The 18,746-nt window shown below is 37.6% G+C and overlaps 3 protein-coding genes across 9 annotated transcripts; all 3 read left to right on the top strand.

Moving 5' to 3' along the window:
• Positions 1-340: 340 nt before the first annotated feature.
• LOC127791713 (putative pentatricopeptide repeat-containing protein At5g09950) lies at positions 341-3,867 on the top strand (the record flags this gene model as incomplete). Its single annotated transcript, XM_052321690.1, is given in 3 exon segments — positions 341-1,670; positions 1,673-2,158; positions 2,161-3,867. Coding segments are annotated over 3 exon segments (3,075 nt in total), but the record flags the coding sequence as incomplete, so codon positions are not given.
• A 743-nt stretch (positions 3,868-4,610) lies between these two features.
• On the top strand, positions 4,611-10,360 carry LOC127792494 (putative protein FAR1-RELATED SEQUENCE 10). 7 transcript variants are annotated; one of them, XM_052322993.1, is made up of 7 exons: positions 4,611-4,742; positions 5,280-6,369; positions 6,446-6,886; positions 6,962-7,555; positions 8,048-8,133; positions 9,237-9,325; positions 9,453-10,358. In XM_052322993.1, exons 2-5 carry the CDS (start codon positions 5,344-5,346, stop codon positions 8,069-8,071), a joined length of 2,085 nt encoding a protein of 694 aa, XP_052178953.1. In that variant the 5' UTR covers positions 4,611-4,742; positions 5,280-5,343; the 3' UTR covers positions 8,072-8,133; positions 9,237-9,325; positions 9,453-10,358. The 7 variants fall into 7 exon arrangements, with proteins under 7 accessions (XP_052178953.1, XP_052178958.1, XP_052178952.1 ...); XM_052322998.1 differs by having other exon boundaries at positions 6,962-7,570; positions 8,053-8,133; XM_052322992.1 differs by having other exon boundaries at positions 8,053-8,133; positions 9,453-10,357.
• Positions 10,361-14,414: 4,054 nt separating this feature from the next.
• LOC127791358 (glucose-6-phosphate 1-dehydrogenase, chloroplastic) lies at positions 14,415-18,746 on the top strand. Its single transcript, XM_052321175.1, has 10 exons — positions 14,415-14,791; positions 15,541-15,731; positions 15,873-15,967; positions 16,057-16,171; positions 16,347-16,552; positions 16,634-16,783; positions 16,874-16,994; positions 17,229-17,458; positions 17,575-17,772; positions 18,236-18,746. Exons 2-10 carry the CDS (start codon positions 15,585-15,587, stop codon positions 18,480-18,482), a joined length of 1,509 nt encoding a protein of 502 aa, XP_052177135.1. The 5' UTR covers positions 14,415-14,791; positions 15,541-15,584; the 3' UTR covers positions 18,483-18,746.

The following is an 18,746-nucleotide window of genomic DNA, read 5'->3' as shown; positions in this document are numbered from 1 at the left end:
AACCTAAAACCAAAAGAAAAAAAAAAAACTAAAACCAGCAACCGTTTCAACCTTCAACCCCTGAGGGGCCATTGTGTAATAAACCCAAAGTAATTGCAATTCAGGCTGGCGCGAAAACCGCCAAATAACGAACACATAGAGTGCTCTTTCGCTGAAAATCGCGAAAACATGAGACAGACTTCCTCTCTTCGGATCGAACTATGTATCGCACAAATCTTGAATGCATATACAGGCGAAGCCGAATCCTCTGCAGTTCTACTTCTTCGTTTGGTTCATTCGCTGCCTCGCTTCTCCATGACCCACAAACTCCAAACCGTTCTGTACAGCCTCTGCTTTCTGATTCGACCCGAATCCAGTCTTGGTTGACCGGCTGGATTTATCTCATTCCCAAGTGGTAAATCTATTTCCAGCCGAAAACCCAGTTTGTTTTTCGCAACCGAGCGCCGGAATATATGAGTTTCTTGTCCGGCGGTATCAATTTTCTTGCCTCCATGAGGATGCCAAGGAGCTCCATTTACAGATTATCAAGAATGGCTTTGCCGGCGACTTCTTTTTCTGGAATACCCTTATTAATATATATGTCAGAATTGGTGATTTGGTTTCTGCGCACGAGTTGTTTGATAAAATGCCTAGCAGGAATTCCGTGACATGGGCTTGTTTGATTTCAGGGTATACCCAGTACGACATGCCGAACAAGGCGTGTGCTGTTTTTCGAGAGATGATACTCGAGGGTGTTTCTTTGAATGCCTATGCCATAGCCAGTGCTCTCCGTGCTTGCCAGGTTTCAGAACCTGGAGGGCTTAGCCTTGGGTTGCAAATTCATGGTTTAGTTTCAAAAACCCCACTTTCACTTGATGCTGTAGTCGGTAATGTTCTGATTTCTGTGTATGGGAATTGTATGGATAGTGCTTTCTGCATTTTCAACGGGATACAGATAAAGAATTCTGTATCGTGGAATTCTATCATTTCAGTTTGTTCACAAAGAGGTGATGCAGTTTCTGCGTTTGGTCTTTTCTCCAGCATGCAACAAGAGGCCTTGGAATTTAGTTTCAAGGGTAATGAATATACATTTGGCAGTTTAATAAGGGCTGCTGGCTCATCTGTGGACTGTGCTGTGTGTTTGCTTGAGCAATTGCTAGCCAAAATTAAGAAGTTAGGGTTCGTACAAGATCTATATGTGGGTAGTGCTCTGGTAAGTGGGTTTGCAAGAGTTGGGGTGCTAGATATGGCTAAAAAGATTTTTGAAAAAATGGCTCATAGGAATGCAGTGTCCATGAATGGTTTGATGGTTGGATTGATAAAGCAAAAGCATGCAGAGGAAGCAGCTGAACTTTTTTTAGAGATGAAAGACTTGGTCGAAATAAACTCCAACTCTTTTGTGGTTCTTTTGAGTGCATTTGCTGAGTTCTTTGAGCTAGAGGAGGGCAGAAGAAGAGGTAAAGAGGTTCATGCATATGTCATCCGAGCTGGCTTAATTAATTCCAGCATTGCAATTGGAAATGGGCTAGTTAATATGTATGCTAAATGTGGTGCCGCTGATGATGCCTGCTCTGTTTTTAGACTCATGGTTAATAAAGATTCAATCTCATGGAATTCTATCATCTCTGGGCTTGACCAGAATGAGTATTTTGAAAATGCAGTGACAAGCTTCTGTACAATGAGACGAACCGATTGATGCCTTCAAATTTCACATTGATTAGTGCTTTAAATTCATGCGGGAGCCTAGGTTGGATCAAGCTGGGAGAGCAAATACATTGTGAAGGACTTAAACTTGGACTTGATTTAGATGTTTCAGTTTCAAATGCTCTTCTTGCTTTATATGCAGAGACGGGTCGTATCATTGAATCCAAGAAAGTGTTTTCTTTAATGGAAGACTATGATGAAATCTCTTGGAATTCTGTTATTGGGGCATTTGCTAATTCCGAGGAATATGTCTCTGAAGCTGTAAAATATTTCTTTGACATGATGCAAGATGGATGGGTTCTTAACAGAGTAACCTTTATCAACATTATTTCAGCTGTCTCAACAATTTCCAGCCATGAATTGGTCCATCAGATTCATGCTCTAGCGGTAAAGTACCATTTCATGGATGATAGTGCTATCGAGAACACTCTTCTTTCTTGCTATGGGAAGTGCGGAGATATGGATGCCTGCGAAAAAAATTTGCGAGGATGTCTGGCAGGAGGGACGATGTAAGCTGGAATTCCATGATCTCTGGGTACATCCATAATGAAATGTTACCCAAGGCCATGGGTTTGGTCTGGGTTATGTTACAGAGGGGGCAGAGGCTAGACTGCTTTACTTTTGCTACTGTTCTCAGTGCGTGTGCCTCAGTTGCAACATTGGAGCGCGGCCTAGAAGTTCATGCTTGTGCATTAAGAGCTTGTTTGGAATCTGATGTTGTGGTTGGGAGTGCACTTGTTGACATGTACTCGAAATGCGGACGGATAGATTATGCTTCTAGGTTGTTTGAGTTGATGCCAGTGCGGAATGTGTACTCCTGGAATTCCATGATATCTGGCTATGCACGGCACGGACATGGACACAAGGCTCTAGAGCTTTTTGAAGCAATGAAGCAAGAAGGTCAACAACCAGATCATGTCACCTTTGTTGGGGTCTTATCAGCTTGTAGCCATGTGGGTTTGGTTATGCAAGGTTTTGAACATTTCGAATCTATGACCAATGTGTACAGCCTCACCCCTAGGATGGAGCACTTCTCATGTATGGTAGACCTTCTAGGGAGAGCAGGTGAACTAGATAAGTTAGAGAACTTCATTAACAGAATGTCAATGAAACCTAATGCTCTTACTTGGAGGACAGTGCTTGGTGCTTGCAGTCGAGCAAATGGTCGCAAAACAGATTTGGGTAAGAGGGCTGCTGAAATGCTTTTGCAGTTGGAACCTCAAAATGCTGTCAACTATGTACTACTCTCTAACATGTATGCATCCGGGGCAAAGTGGCAGGATGTTGCGAAGGCCCGGGCCGCAATGAGGGAAGCAGCAGCGAGGAAGGAAGCCGGCTCTAGTTGGGTTACCATGAAAGATGGCGTTCACGTTTTTGTGGCCGGTGACAGATCACACCGTGACAAAGATACCATCTATGAAAAACTTAAGGAACTGCACAAGAAAATGAGGGATGCGGGATATGTGCCGCAGACAAATTTTGCCCTTTATGACCTTGATCAGGAGACCAAAGAAGAGCTCCTTAGTTACCACAGTGAGAAGCTAGCTGTTGCTTTCGTTCTCACTCGCAAATCAGGATTGCCTATAAGGATAATGAAGAATCTTCGAGTCTGCGGTGACTGTCATTCTGCCTTCAAATACATATCAAAAATTGTTGGCCGGCAGATAGTATTACGAGATTCAAACAGATTTCATCATTTCACAGATGGTGAGTGTTCGTGTGGGGATTACTGGTGATTTTAACTGATTCTGTTGTCAAGATATTACGTACAGATTATCGCTGGGAAGACGATATCAAAGAGCTTGACCATATATCTCCTGCCGGGGGCTTCCCAGTTAGGTTCGGGAAGAATCATTTTTTGTATATAACCTCACCTTCCACGACTCAAAATTCACCACCTGTGGCTCTAGAAGACTCAACTCTTGTCTACTTGCCACAGCATTCGCATCAAGACTTGAAGATGGTTCACCGATGAGCAATTTAAGCGCTGCTACCAAGGGTTCCCCTATCTGATAGATAATGTATGAACTGGATCATTCTTCAGCAAGTTGAAGTGGGTTCAGAGGAACTTGTTGAAGACCAAGTGCAGGATCAGATACTGACTGTAAAAGCTATAGAGAGAATGAGACGTATTGAGAGTGGAAATAAGGAAGAAATTGAATACAAAGGGGTTCCTCTATTGAATCCTAGTTCTAGAGGTGGCCTTTGAATTGGAGCAACTTGTCAAATATCAAGTTAAACTCTTTATAACGCCACGAGTTCTCATTTAAAAGATTTTTTAATAACAACGCTGCAATAATAAAATTATTTTTTGTGATTAGAAGATCACAAATTTAATATGAAAAAAGTATTTTTGTAAAATACAAGAAAATTATTTTTATTTACTTGTTAATTGTATACTTGTCACCTCTAATATCAATTACAATATTATGAATTTTATTTCATAGTATTTTTATCTCGACAATATTGTCCTTTACTAAGAAAAATGAAGAGGTTAATTAAAAAATGATTTCACAAACATTAATTAAATGAAAGGTCAAATCATATAAAATTGTTACTTTTTTTATATTTTTTCACAAACAATGACCAATATAAAAATAAATAGTATTAGACAATTTATTATTGTCGTATTTTATTTAAATATAAATTTGTCATATATAGATATAAATAATTATGCGTGTTATATAATTAATATAATTTTTAATAAAAGTAATAATTTTTTTTTTCAATTCCTTATCAAACTAAAAAATGAATTACTTTTCAAAATTTTAGTTAATTTATAAAAATTCGAAAGGAATTGCTCCAAAGACAAGCAACTGTCCAAAATATTGGGAACTAGGGAAGTGGGCTTCTTATAATAAAGGTTTGTCAGGCCCATAACAGATGGCCCAGTATTGATGGATTTATGAATTATGCTAAAATAATACGAATATTTTCATATATTTTCACAGAAACATGGTGGCAGACCAAAGCGCAGAGAAGCAGAAGATGTGAAAGGGTTTTTTTTTTTCACAAGGGTTTATCAGATCACCTCCAAGATTGCGACTTTCCCTATCCTGGTATGCGATTATACATCGATTTCTCAAAAAATTGTGTATTTAATTCAGATTTGCTCGGTTAATTTTGTTTATTTGTCACAACTCTATGCTCTTCTATGCTTGTTTGTAGTCCCCAAATCTTTCCTTTTCCACCACTTGAAACAAGATGAAATTGACGATTGTAGCGTTGGAAAGTGCAGCATTGTTGAGATTAAGTCAGTCAAGTGCGTTGAAGGGTGTATTTTGCAATTTCTGATTATGTGTCTTGAACCATTTTGAACCGTTGGAAGCTTTAGCTTGCGATTTTTTTCTTTTGCCGTCTGGTTGGAAGCTAAACTTAGGTTCTATCTTTCTGGGCTCTGTGTTGCACATTTTCTGTAAAATGGGCACTAGTTATTTTAGTGGATTTTTTGTTACTTTCTTCGTTGCAACTTGAGCCCTTAGGCATTGTTTTATTATGTCGGTAAATGCATCGTACAACAGATGCATAATTTCATTTTTGAGCTTGTATCAGGAGTTTTAATGCTTTGTTGATTTTTGTTTTTGGTTGGAGTAAAGGATTCATACCAAGATTGGAACAAAGGCCTGGGAGGTGGTGTATCATATTTATCTCTCATGAAATATGGCAACAAAGTCATTGAACAATATTTGGATTCGACGCCAGCAATGTCCATGTGGTGACTGGAAGTGTTATGTCAAGTATGAAGGAGATGATCAGTCAATGCTAGGATCTCAGCTAGTGAAGAACGAGAAGTTGTCATTGTCATCATCAGAAGTTGTTTTCACTCCTTATGTTGGTCAGATATTCAAAAGTGATGATGAAGCATTTGAGTACTACAGCAACTTTGCTAGAAAAAATGGGTTTTCAATTAGGAAGGCCCGCTCAACTGAAAGCCACAATTTAGGGGTCTATAGAAGAGATTTTGTTTGTTACCGGTCTGGTTTTAACCAGCCCAGGAAAAAAGCAAATGTGGAGCACCCAAGGGATAGGAAGTCAGTACGATGTGGATGTGATGCAAAATTGTATTTGACGAAGGAAATTGTTGATGGTGTTACACAATGGTACATTTCACAGTTTAGCAATGTTCATAACCATGAATTATTGGAGGACGACCAAGTGCGCCTCCTGCCTGCATACAGAAAAATACAAGAAGATGATCAAGAACGTATTCTTTTGCTCTCCAAAGCTGGGTTTCCTGTGAATCGGATTGTGAAGGTGTTGGAAATAGAAAAAGGAGTTCAACCAGGGCAGTTACCCTTTATAGAAAAAGATGTTAGAAATTTTATTAGGACTTGTAAGAAAACAGTTCAAGAAAATGATGCATTGCTCACTGAGAAAAGAGAAAGTGATATGTTGGAACTTATTGAGGCTTGCAAAGCTATGGCAGGGAGGGGTGAAGGATTTGTTTACAATTTTACAACTGAGGAGAGTGGTAAACTTGAAAACATTGCATGGTCATATGGAGAAGCCGTTCATGCATTTTCAGTCTTTGGTGATGTTGTCACTTTTGACACCACATATCGCTCTATCACCTATAATATGCTTCTTGGGGTGTGGTTTGGCATGGACAATCATGGCAAGCCAATTTTCCTTGGATGTGTTATGTTACAAGATGAAAGTTCTCGGTCATTTTCCTGGGCATTACAGGTTTGTAGACAAAAATCCTTTTGATCATTTCTACACCTATGTTCACAAATCTTTATGGTTGTCTTCTTTTGAACAGACTTTTGTTCGATTTATGAGAGGACGGCCTCAGACAATTGTAACTGACATAGATTCGGGGCTTAAAGATGCTATAGCTCTTGAGTTGCCAAATTCTAAACATGTTATAGGTTTATGGAAAATTTTGTCGAAAGTATCTAGTTGGTTCTCTTTGCCTCTTGGCTTGCAGTATGAAGAATTCAAATCTGAGTTTGATGTATTGTATCATCTGGAGACCATCGAGGATTTTGAGCACCAATGGAACCATCTAGTTGCTCGGTTTGGACTTGGTTCAGATAAACACATAGCTCTGCTCTATTCCTGTCGAGCATCCTGGCCATTTTCCTATATTAGAGGTTACTTTCTGGCTCGTACTATGACACCTGAGTATTCAAAATCAGTTGAAACATTCTTGAGGAGTATCTTGAGTGCACAGACATGCTTGCAAATCCTATTTGAACAGGTATGTGGTATTTGACTCTACTTTCAATTATTTTGCTCATAATTTGGTTAATTTGATTCGTTGAAATCATTTCAGGTTGGCAATGTTGCTAGATTTGAATACCAGAGACGAGGAAAGCTGCAGTATGTTCCCCTTAAAACATGCCTACCTATAGAGGAACATGCACGTAGCATACTTAGTCCTTATGCCTTGAATGCATTACAACATGAAATTGTGCTTTCTATGCAATATGCAGCAACCGAAATGGCTAATGGCCCATTTCTTGTGAGGCATTACAAGAAAATGGAAGGAGAATGTTTTGTGTTTTGGATACCAGAGGATGAACAGGTTCACTGTTCTTGTAAGGAATTTGAACATTCTGGTATATTATGCAGACATTCTATTCGAGTATTTGTACTGAAGAACTACTTCCAACTCCCAGAAAAGTGTTTTCCACTTCGATGGAGACTTGAGAGTTCCTTGGTTCCCATGGATGATGCAATCAGTCAATCCAGCAACGATGAGTGTTCTCAAGTCATTCATTCTCTTACTACAACTCTTCTTTCAGAATCATTGATCTCCAAGGAACGTTTTACTTATGTTCATGGAGAACTTGTGAAGCTTATTGAGAATGTCCGTGATATGCCACCAGCTAATAATGAAGTTGTTTTGAATTTGGCACCTAAAAATGTCAGTGAACCTTAGGTTTGTGATCTAGAGCATTTCTTCTTATGTAATGTACGGCACTGGAACATATTTCGAAAGTCTAAGGGAACTGGCTTATGAAATTAAGTGTTGAAAATGACAAAAGAAATATAAGTAAATACTACTTGTCTATTGCAGTCATTTTTAAGTGGCTGCTAGTCTGAATAGAATTGTGAAGCTAGTTATCTTCTCCCATTGGTAAATGTAATCTGCTTTTCGGGCATGATCTCTTGAAGAACGAATAGGAAACTTTTTTTTTTTTTAATGTTTTATTGAACTCCTGTTGTCTTCTCAAACTTGGCTGATAACAGGATGTAAGAGAATGACTTAAAATATCATTGAGTAATTTTCCTTTATGTGACTTTTCTTCCCTTCATCATTTAAGTTACTGTTGAAAAATCCCCAAAATTGATGTTATCCAATCATTATCCATCTAACTGATTTGTGTTTTTTCTTATTTTTTTTGGTTGTAACAAGGAAAGAGTACAGAGGATAAACTGAATTGGGAACTCCATTTGCAGTGCATTTCTGCCTGGTGCTTTTGGCTCGGGTGAATTTGTAAGGCAAGTCTTATCAGTGGTTTTATTGTTTACTCATATTGACAATTTGGTAAGTGCTTTATTATCTTTTTTGGCTCCTGATTGCTGATTGATTTTCCATTCAGTGGTTTAATTGTTTACTCATATTGACAATTTGGGAAGTGCTTTATCTTTTTTGGCTCCCGATAGCTGAGTGATTCTGCACTCCCTCCTTCTCCTTCTCCTCCTCCTCCTTCTGCCTTTCTTTTTTTAATTGGTTTTACTGTGCACTTAATTGATTGGAAATCTAACTTGTTTTTTGGGTGGGAACATGCAAATACTGGCTAAGTAGCATATTTTAAATGTGGCTTAATGTAAAAATGTTTATTACAATTCTATAACAGATGTTTTGTTGATGATTTATGCTTGTGGGCTAGCTTAAGTTTCTTATATTAAATCCTTTGTTGCTTCTGTGTTGGTACTAAGCCATTGTATGTAATCTATCATCAAAAGGCATCATTTGTTAATCTCTGTCTAGAAGACTATATGCAAGCCTGAGTGAACCTTCAAATATCTATCCTGCACTCATTCAGGAAGATACTTATAATGGGTTAGAGCCCATATCAACAATCTTGCAAACAGGTTGTATTAAGCGAAGGTGGAACACAGGATTCTTTTCTCCCAATGCCCTAAATCCCTCAGAACAAAAGTTGTTATAACAGCATTAAATTATAGCCTCCTAGTTAGTTGTAACAGCATTAAATTGTAGCCTCCTAGTCAGTCTTTCTATACATACAGTTAAGAGCAATTGCTAGGCCTTGCTGAAGGTAATAACTTTCTAGAATCATACATCTATTAAAAATGGTTTTGTTTGACATAGAAATTGTACTTTAAGTTCTATATCACATAAGAAACTTTAGGATGAGAATTAACTATGCAGTATTAATCAATAACTGGAGAAATGGTGTTTGTGTGACTATGTCTCTGCATCAGTTCTATTAACCATGATAAGAAAGTTGCTGCTGAGTTATAACTTAGATTTTCCTTCCCTGTTGAGTTGCCATGCCTTAAATTCCTACAGAGTTGTGAAGCCTATTTTTTATGCTTTTAATTAAAAAAAAAAAAGGCATAAAATCTTTTATATGCAGGTGGTCCAATAAACTATTAACTCCTATAGGTTCTCTTGAGCCCCTGATTGCTATCTCCCAGGAGTTGAGGCGTTGAGGTTTAAGACTCAGTAAGTTTTGTTATTGTGTGCTTAATATTTTGGGGATGATTCAACACCGTTGAACTCGATTGCTTTCTCCTTCCAAAGCTTTTATTTGATTTTACTTCCTTTTATTGTTCTGGCTGCTTGGTCTTAGGTATGGTTCACAATGGCTAAAGCTACAGACAGTTTACGCCATAAGAGATGGCTGAATGGACATACCACGCTGAACCCACACTGGTTAGTCCAGGGGACGAGGACAGATCCTTAAATGAGCCATAAACACGGATATCCTGGGTACAATTCTCGCCTGATGCTTGACAGGCTGTTTAACGTACTTGTGGATACAATATGACCTTGCCTTGAAGAAGTTCATTTTTGTCAAAATGAAAGTGATCGCGTCCAGTACTCTGTTCGACCGTTATGCAAATGCTCGGTGTATATTAGTTGGTAGACACCCATAGTTCATTCTGTGGCTACAACAAATGTATACTAGTTTTGACATGAACACCTTGGTATAATGTTTGATTGTAATTGAAAGGCCATCATTAATGTGGATTTTTACCCTTGTTTTACTTCTGTTTCCATGGCTTATCCCTCAAAATCGGTTGACCAGTCAAGTTGAGATATGAACTGAATGCTGAATGGTGGAAACCAACATGTTCATCTGCATCTGTAGTGCAGATTAAGGCCTGTTTATGTTTGAACAGCGTAGAGACAACAGGATCTGCATCAAGTTGCTTCTTTCCTATTGTTCAATGGATTTTGAGGCAAAACCTGTTGCAGTAAGCCGTGAAAGGCTACGTTTAATGGATTTTGAAGCAAAAGAGGAGCCCTTTTCCATTACAAATATGATGAAGCTGCTGACAAATCACAAGACATTCTTGCATAAATTAGTTTCCAAGGGACAAGGCATGGAGATCTGAATCTAACTATGATCACCTTTGCCGGAACCCGATCAACCAGAGGGGACCAAAATCTGATCACTGTAGTTGTATAATGGGAACAGTTCAAATTCTGGTTTGGCTCCTGTCTCCCACTGGGGCTGGCTTTACAATTGATGTATTTTGGTGAAAGGAAACAATGTCGAGTGCAAAATAATTTTCTTTTCTTTTTTGGCCAAATAAGATATTAAGAGAAAAAAATCCATACGCAAAGACGAAACTGAACAGAAATTACGCAAACATGTAAGAAAAGATTTGCGAAACTATCACTTTTAAGCAATCACTAACTTTAATTACAGCATGCCAATAATTCAAGAGAATGTTTGCCTAACAAAATGATTGGGCAAAATCAATCATCTCCATCTCATAGGTTGAAGCTTTTGCTACATATGGCTGCCAAATTCAGGTTACTTTGGCTGTTCATCCATCCATTTCTCCACAAAACTTGGTAATCTATCTCATTTGGGCATAGCCCATTTCCCATGTTAAAAGCAAAGGCATGTTCTTTTTAAGAGTTGGTGTAATAATAAAAAGTTATATTAATCTTCTCTATGGTCGGGTTTAAATTTTCTTGAAGACGAGCAAAAACTCATATAAATTTGTATATATTTATCCAAAATACTCAATTTATAGACTATTACATATTCAAACAATGTTTGCTGAGTTATCATCAATAGCCGACAAAATAGGGGAAAAAAAGGTACGTTTGGATGAATAATTTTCTTTTCTTTTTTTGATCGGTTCTTGTTCTTAGAAATGACTTCCATGGAAGACCCCGAGTCAAGCAGGCAGTCGCTTGGTAACTTCTTCTACGGGGTGCTGAGGATAGAGGGAGGACCGTCAGGATCACCATCACATGCAATTTTTGAAGGGTTCTATAGAAAAGGACATATATTATCTATGGACAAAGCAAGAAGACTTTGCAAGTCTTTTTCCTTTTTTGAGTTCACATTGTTGGGTTGATGATTTAATTAATGCCGCGTGACAGTGCTATTCAGACTTACGGGTCAATTCAAACATTTGAACGGCTTCATGTCACTCATAATATGCAGTCAAGTTGACAGTATTTAAAAAATATACTGTCACTCATAATAGTGTTTTTTCTAAAGTCAGTTTGATAGGATATTTATGGACCAGTTCAATTTGAGTTTTATATTAATTTAAATTTAAATTAATTATGATCGAAGGTATAAATTTAAGCTCAAAACCACTATAAAATAAATGAAACTAACCCGATTTAATTAAATTTTGGATCAAGTTTCGGTTTCAAGATCTATGCAATGATATCAAAATTATGTAACTTAAAATTCCACATAATGCCTATTAAATTCAGAAAATTATATAGAAAAACGAATCAAGTTGAAGGAAAAAAAAAAGTGAGCTAAACCATCTCAATTGATTTAGTTCGATTCTAAACCTATCTAGTTATAAGAAATTGTAGTTGGATTTAGTTGAATCTTGGACAATGGTTAAAATCTCTCTTAAGTTTTAATCCTTCAGCACTTTGATGGAGATGATCCATTAAGCACAAATACCAACAAAAACACAGATTAAGAGAATCAAATCAGTTTTAATGGACTTTTTACTGTTCATTGTATGGACATTCACAAGACACATCATTGTTTTATGAAATTTCTTCTTGTCTGTGCTGAATGGTGATGGAGAAGAGGCTGGCGGCCCAGAGGGGGAGAGAAAATCCAAACAAACTTACTGCTTCCTAGAAGAAGCAAAATTCAGTTCATATTTCAGGTAGAAAACAATTGTTACAGACACCTTAGGGACAAACTGATGAACACTAGAATTAATGTTAGATTATTGGGATCATAATTTATAAACTAAACAATCAGTCCGTCGTTGGGCTTCAATCATGATTCCTTCCCTCATCTTCCTTATGAAATCATCACACTTTTTGTTCAATTCCTCCGCACTCAACAGTCCCATTCCATCATCTTCTTGCTCTTCCTCTTCAACAGCAACAAAAATCTCACTTTCTTGTTCTTGTTCTTGTTCTTGTTCTTGTTTTTGTTGTTGTTGTTCTTCTTCTTCTTCTACTGGAATCGGATTTCCATCGTCTTCTCTTGCTGGGTCTTCTTCAAAATCCTTTTTCTCGGCCAATTCAGGTTCCGGTTGCTGATTTTGAACATTTTGCTTGAAATTTTCCTTAGAGGAGCCGGCCCGGAGGGAGTTCTTGATCAGGAAGGCGAGAATTCCATTGCAGAAGAGGAAGATGTGGTTCCTGTCCGGGGTGTAGCTGAAGATTTTCCCGGAGAAGTTGCCGAGAGAATGGCTGGAAAGAGGGAGAAGAGGGGAAAGGGTGAAGAGGATGGAGAATGCAAAGATGGAAAGTAGGATTTGGATGGACTTCTTTAACATGGCCCGCTTGGTTTGGTTCTGATCCATCTGCTGATTTCCCCGGAAAATGCCGCCCGGAAAGAGAAGGAAAAAGCAGAGAAAGCGAGTCAGAAATGAGAGTGCGGGGAAAGGAGGGGAACTTGCTGGTGACTTATAGTCCATGGCTGACGAGCCCCGGGGGGGGGGGGGGGGGGGGCAGCGGTTTTACAAAACTGCCCTTGAGATAGCGACGACCCAGCTCAGCCTACTAATCCCACCTTTCGTTTTAAGGGCATTTGAGTTGATCGAAGGGTCTTGGACTCTTGTCTGTGGCTGTTTCGGCCCATTTAGACAATTAAAGCATGCTTCATTTGGCTCATCCTCTTGGGGGGCCTGCCCTTGATTTGAATTGATGGGCTCTTTCCCCTCCATCTTCCTTATCTTAAGTTTAGAGCTATATCATCTCGTCTCCCTTTTGTTAATCCGTGGACAGTCGTTTTCATTCATTTTTTGTTAAAATGAAAATGACTCCATAATTATGAAAACAATTAACAGATAAATAATTTTTTAAGTGTTGATTTCACAGTTACGTTTACTTGATAGATGTATTAAGATAATCGTTAAACATATGTATAAAATCAAAATTCTCCCATCCGAAACAAGACACGTAAATTCCATTAAAATCTTAATATTAAAGATAAAGGATATGAAAGAGAAAATTCAATTTTCTTTTTCTAGATTCAACAAATCGCTTCGTCACATATGAATTTGGGTATATTTTTCTTTATTGTTCAATAATGTATATATGAAAATATTCAATTTTAAAATCCAAAATTTTATGTTTGATGATAATGTAGGAATGAGATAAAGTCCTAAGACACTTTAGAAAACAAAACCATAGGGACGAATCTATGCATGACTAAGTCAGATTTCATAATATCTTGGACCCAGTATGCATGGATGGTGACAAAAGATTGAAAGGGTTGTTGAACCAGATGTTCCATGGCACCCATGTGCAACATATATGTCTTACTCATGGCTTATGTTAAGAGTAACACATATGGCATAGATTTGTGGTTTATATGTCTTCAAAATCAGTCAATTTTACAGGAGGAAGACTACCTTTGGTCCCATAAAGTCAATAGTCTTTATAGTTTTATAGGGACAAATTTATGATCGTATTATCAATATCAGAGTCAATCCAATATTAAGTACAGACTAAAATTGTGTTGACATTAATTTAACAAGGTTGAAATACGAAATTTTTGATTTGACGAGAATAGTGAATAAGATAATAAATTTATAGTAAACTAATCCTACATCGATAGTACGTTAAAAGGAGATTTAAGCATTTCATTTGTATTATAATATTAATTTTAAAGTTAATATCATCCTTTTTTTTAACACAAATAAGAAAAATCACTTCTTATATATATATATATTCCAATTTTCTAAACTAAAAGTTAGTTTTATATACTTCTAATGTTTGAACCCACTTTTTAAATTTTCTATATACAAAATAAAAACTCAAAATTTTATACAAAAAACTAAAAAAAAAAAACATTTTCCATAATCACACAACCCCTAATGACCTCAGTTCAATTCATGGGCAAGTTCAAACTTCTAAGCCCAATTCAATGTTCCTAATACAATATTGTTTTGGAGCCCAAATTTGGCCCAAACATTGGATCTGGGCCTATTGGGCCCAAGAAAGAAAATTCCGGGAAAATAAAGGGGAAAAGGAAAAGAAAATTTTGAAGAAAAGAAAAAGAAAAATAAATCTCCACCTCACAAAGAAGATTAGCTGACAAGTGGCGAGGCATTTGAATCTTTAGTCTTCTCTTCCTCCGCTTTACTGTCCCTTCACTCCGCATGGCTTAAAGCGACACCAAACGCATGAGAAAAGTATCGCTCTGTTTAGTGTTTACCAAACTCTCAAGAACTTCTTGATCACTCTCTTGAATGCTTTGCTTCTCCTTTCCTCTTTCTCTGATCATCAATGGCGACCCAATTCAGTCACTGTTCCTCCGCTTCTTCACCCGCCTTTTCAGCCTCTCCATTGAAGAATGAGACGTGTATGTGCCCAAGATTCATTGTTGCCCCCAAAAGAACCAGTTTTCCCAGATGGGTATCCCTGGTTTTTCCGGGAAAACATCCGAGAAAGGATTTTGAGGTCAAGTCCTCAAATTGGCTTCTCCGAACTCTGTTCCTGTGCAGGATGGTTTGTTGCTCTCAACTTCTTGAATTTGAAGTTTTGTATTCTTCTTATGTGTGTTCTTAATTAACAGTAATTTATTAGTTTCTTGTTGAAGATGCCCGGTTTTTTATTCTTGGATCTTGCTTGAACCATCTGTTCGAGAAGGCATTTTCCCTTGCGTTTTCTATTTGGTCCATAGGAAGAATTCCTTTCTGGTTATGTCTATGTTGTGAAAAAATTGGAAAGATTAAAGAAGAGGAATTGTTCTCTTTCAACCTTGGGATGGGAAGTTTCAATTGAAAAAGAAAAACAGATATCTAACAGTACCATGCAATGTTCATTTCTTTACATTGTTACTTATAGAGATGCAATATAAAGCCTCATTGAGCAGTTAAAATTCATGGTTGTAAAAGAGATTACAATTCTTCAAGACCCTTCTATTGCTGTAAAGGGAACATGTAGGAATGAGTATGCCAAACAGGTTTTCCCCGGCCCCGTCCCTAAATAATTTCGTCCATTTTGATCCTCCAAATTCTACTTTTCTTAAGGAAAGCCACATCAAAAGCATTTTTGTGTTCCTAATGTATAAGACAGAAGCAATTCGAGTTAGACTTGAGAGGTTCAAGAAAGCCACTGGAGACTCTCCTTAAGACTCATTTTCTTTTGGTTCCCGCTCTCCATGTAATGCAAGAGATCTGTTTGGTTTCAACATGGACCTTTACTTTCTTTTGTTAATTTCCAGTTTCCAAGTCTCTTATGGTATTTTGGAATAGGTTTACCTGGAAATTCAGTGCCTGGAGAAAATAACGAGTCAATAATGACAGAGAGCTCCAGTCCCTTCTCAGAATCAGGAAAGACTGAGTCTACTCTTACAATAACAGTTGTCGGAGCTTCTGGAGACCTTGCCAAGAAGAAGATTTTCCCAGCACTTTTTGCTCTTTACTATGATGATTTTCTACCTGAGGTTCTGCCCTTCATTCCTTTTTTACTATGCATGAATTGAGGACTTCAGATTAGTAAAATGCAGTTGCCAATGTGTCATCATTGTGTCAGGGATCACTGATAGCTGTTTATCCTTTGTTTCTTATAATATATATAAATGCAGAATTTTACGATTTTTGGCTATGCTCGGACTAAAATGACTGATGAGGAGCTGAGGAAAATGATTAGCGAAACCTTGACTTGTAGGATTGATAAGAGGTAATGCATAATGCCTAGTCGTTATTCTTGCACAAGATTTGGCCCAGCTATGTTCGGACACATTCATTAATATTGAACACAACTTGCAGTGAAAATTGTGGCGACAAAATGGATCACTTCCTAAAAAGATGCTTTTACCATTCTGGTTTGTATAACTCTGAGGAGGACTTTTCAGGGTTGGACCAAAAACTGCAGATTAAAGAGGTATAAAACTCTTTTTTTACTAATATGTTCAATAATCTAAAATTTGTTGATTGTCACCGTTGCAGGCTATGTAATAACGGTTCTGATTTCATATCAAGTTGTCAACAAAGGATTGGAAGTATTTTTAGTAATGGTGGTTAACTTAGTATGAGTCCCTCTGCATTGTTTTTTCCAGGGTGGAAGACTGTCAAATAGGCTGTTTTACTTGTCGATACCGCCAAATATATTTGTTGATGTTGTGAGATGTGCCAGCACTAAAGCTTCTTCAAAGAGTGGGTGGACGAGGGTCATTGTTGAAAAGCCATTTGGTCGCGATGCAGAGTCATCTAGGGCGCTGATTAAATGTCTAAAGCGTTATCTTAATGAGGACCAAATATTCAGGTCATATTCTGCTTGACTTCTTTCTTATAACAAAAAGTTATGGAGTTATTGAAGAAACTAAGTTTGTTAATGTTTGTCCAGGATTGACCACTACTTGGGAAAAGAGCTTGTTGAGAACCTATCAGTTCTTCGTTTCTCAAATCTTGTTTTTGGGCCTCTATGGTCGAGGGATTACATCCGTAACGTCCAGCTAATATTCTCTGAAGATTTTGGCACAGAAGGGCGAGGGGGGTGAGTTCCTACACACTGATCATATTCTAATTGTAGAACTTATGTGATGTTCGAGACTCAGATTTATCTTTTGTTTTTTCCTGTGGCAAGTTACTTTGATAACTATGGAATCATTCGAGATATAATGCAAAACCATCTTCTGCAAATATTAGCACTATTTGCAATGGAAACTCCTGTAAGCTTGGATGCAGAGGACATTAGGAATGAAAAGGTAAACACTTTCTATCAATGCTGCACTAGCAGACTGGGTGTTGGTTAATTTATTCCAGAGATGAAACCATTCAATTGCTTGAACAATCGTCAAAAATTCATCTAGAAATATGATAAAACAATCAAAATATAAGTTTTTCTACCTATCCCTCATCCAGACACTAAAGGACTATATGTTATTGCTACTGTGGTCTCATCAAGAAAGCTAGTAACGAAGAGCTTTCTTTTGATTCAGGTCAAAGTTTTGAGGTCAATGAGACCGCTGCAACTTGAAGATGTAGTGATAGGCCAATATAAAGGCCATAGCAATGGTGGAAAGACATATCCTGGGTATACCGATGATCCAAAGGTGTCAAAGAACAGTCTAACTCCAACATTTGCTGCAGCAGCACTCTTTATTAATAATGCCCGTTGGGATGGGGTTCCTTTCCTGATGAAAGCAGGCAAAGCTCTCAATGCACGAAGGTGGTAGATCTTTTTCTTCTTTCATATTATCAAGGATTTTAGAATATCCTGTTGTTTTATGCTTTTATATCTTCTGATGTTGAGGCTTAAAATGTTTTGTTCCGATGAACATCCAGAACGCAGATCAGAGTTCAGTTCAGACATGTCCCGGGCAATTTGTACAGGAATTTTGGAACTGATTTGGATAAGGCTACAAATGAGCTAGTGCTTCATGTTCAACCGGATGAAGCCATATATCTGAAGATCAACAACAAAGTCCCCGGTCTTGGAATGAGACTGGATCGTAGTGACCTCAATTTGCTTTACAGTGCAAGGTGAGAAACTTCTGGTGAATTTATGATACATCTATAACTTTTGGAATGCAACAAAGTCCCTGCTTGGTGCTTGGATTTAGATCTAGTACATTATAACCTTTCTCATTTTGTTCGTTGAGTGAATAAATTAGATGTGAGATATTATTTGCCTGTTAGGTGTCTATCTTTGGGTGATAGAAAATTGTTCAATCAGCTTATAATCATTGTGGTGTCTATCTTTGGGTGATAGAAAATTGTTCAGTCAGCTTATAAGTTATAATAATTGTTCACCTAAAATTTCTTTAACAGATGGCAGTGCTATGACCAGTGAAAACCATGTTTCGATAGGAAACAAGGGCAAAGACTTCGATATAAGAAACTTAAGCTCAAAAACTTAAACGTGGATTAGCTAAAAAATCACATTCTTTAAGGTTTTGTAATCTTCACTACTTTTAAATTCTCAGACTTTGCTTTGCTCATGCAGGTATTCAAGAGAAATACCAGATGCGTACGAGAGGCTGCTCTTGGATGCAATAGGAGGAGAGCGAAGACTGTTCATTAGAAGTGATGAGCTAGATGCTGCTTGGGCTCTATTCACACCATTGTTGAAAGAACTAGAAGAAGAAAAGATTGCTCCAGAGCTCTACCCATATGGTAGCAGAGGACCAGTTGGAGCACACTATCTTGCCGCAAAGCACAATGTGCGATGGGGAGATTTTACTGAGGACTAATGATTAGTGAAATTTTTCAAGGACTTTTACAGGTACTTCTTCTAAATGTTAGGTGATTTAAAGCTTGATTTTTCAATGTGTGTTGTGGATTGTCCTTTGGATAATGTTACCGAGGTGTATAGAAATAAGGTTTGATGTATAGGGGATCTTTGCCATATTAAAACTTGGCAAGTTCAATTTGGACATTAGGCTCCATTGTTCAATGTATAAACAATGTGAAATGAAATAATCAATCAGCTAATGGACTATTGGTCCTTGTGGGAA

This window comes from Diospyros lotus, chromosome 15 (assembly GCF_014633365.1).
Source record: "Diospyros lotus cultivar Yz01 chromosome 15, ASM1463336v1, whole genome shotgun sequence".
In the NCBI taxonomy this organism is placed as follows: domain Eukaryota; kingdom Viridiplantae; phylum Streptophyta; class Magnoliopsida; order Ericales; family Ebenaceae; genus Diospyros; species Diospyros lotus.
This window is presented reverse-complemented; position numbering and strand designations above follow the sequence as displayed.

What these genes read in the sequence shown, in the direction of transcription:
- LOC127792494 (XM_052322992.1), top strand. Translation starts at nt 5,344, where the DNA reads ATGGCAACAAAGTCATTGAACAATATTTGGATTCGACGCCAGCAATGT. An exon ending in CATTTTCCTGGGCATTACAG is followed by an intron (nt 6,370 to 6,445) that starts GTTTGTAGACAA and finishes TCTTTTGAACAG; the next exon opens with ACTTTTGTTCGATTTATGAG. An exon ending in TGCAAATCCTATTTGAACAG is followed by an intron (nt 6,887 to 6,961) that starts GTATGTGGTATT and finishes AAATCATTTCAG; the next exon opens with GTTGGCAATGTTGCTAGATT.
- LOC127791358 (XM_052321175.1), top strand. Translation starts at nt 15,585, where the DNA reads ATGACAGAGAGCTCCAGTCCCTTCTCAGAATCAGGAAAGACTGAGTCT. An exon ending in AAAAACTGCAGATTAAAGAG is followed by an intron (nt 16,172 to 16,346) that starts GTATAAAACTCT and finishes TGTTTTTTCCAG; the next exon opens with GGTGGAAGACTGTCAAATAG. An exon ending in GGCACAGAAGGGCGAGGGGG is followed by an intron (nt 16,784 to 16,873) that starts GTGAGTTCCTAC and finishes TCCTGTGGCAAG; the next exon opens with TTACTTTGATAACTATGGAA.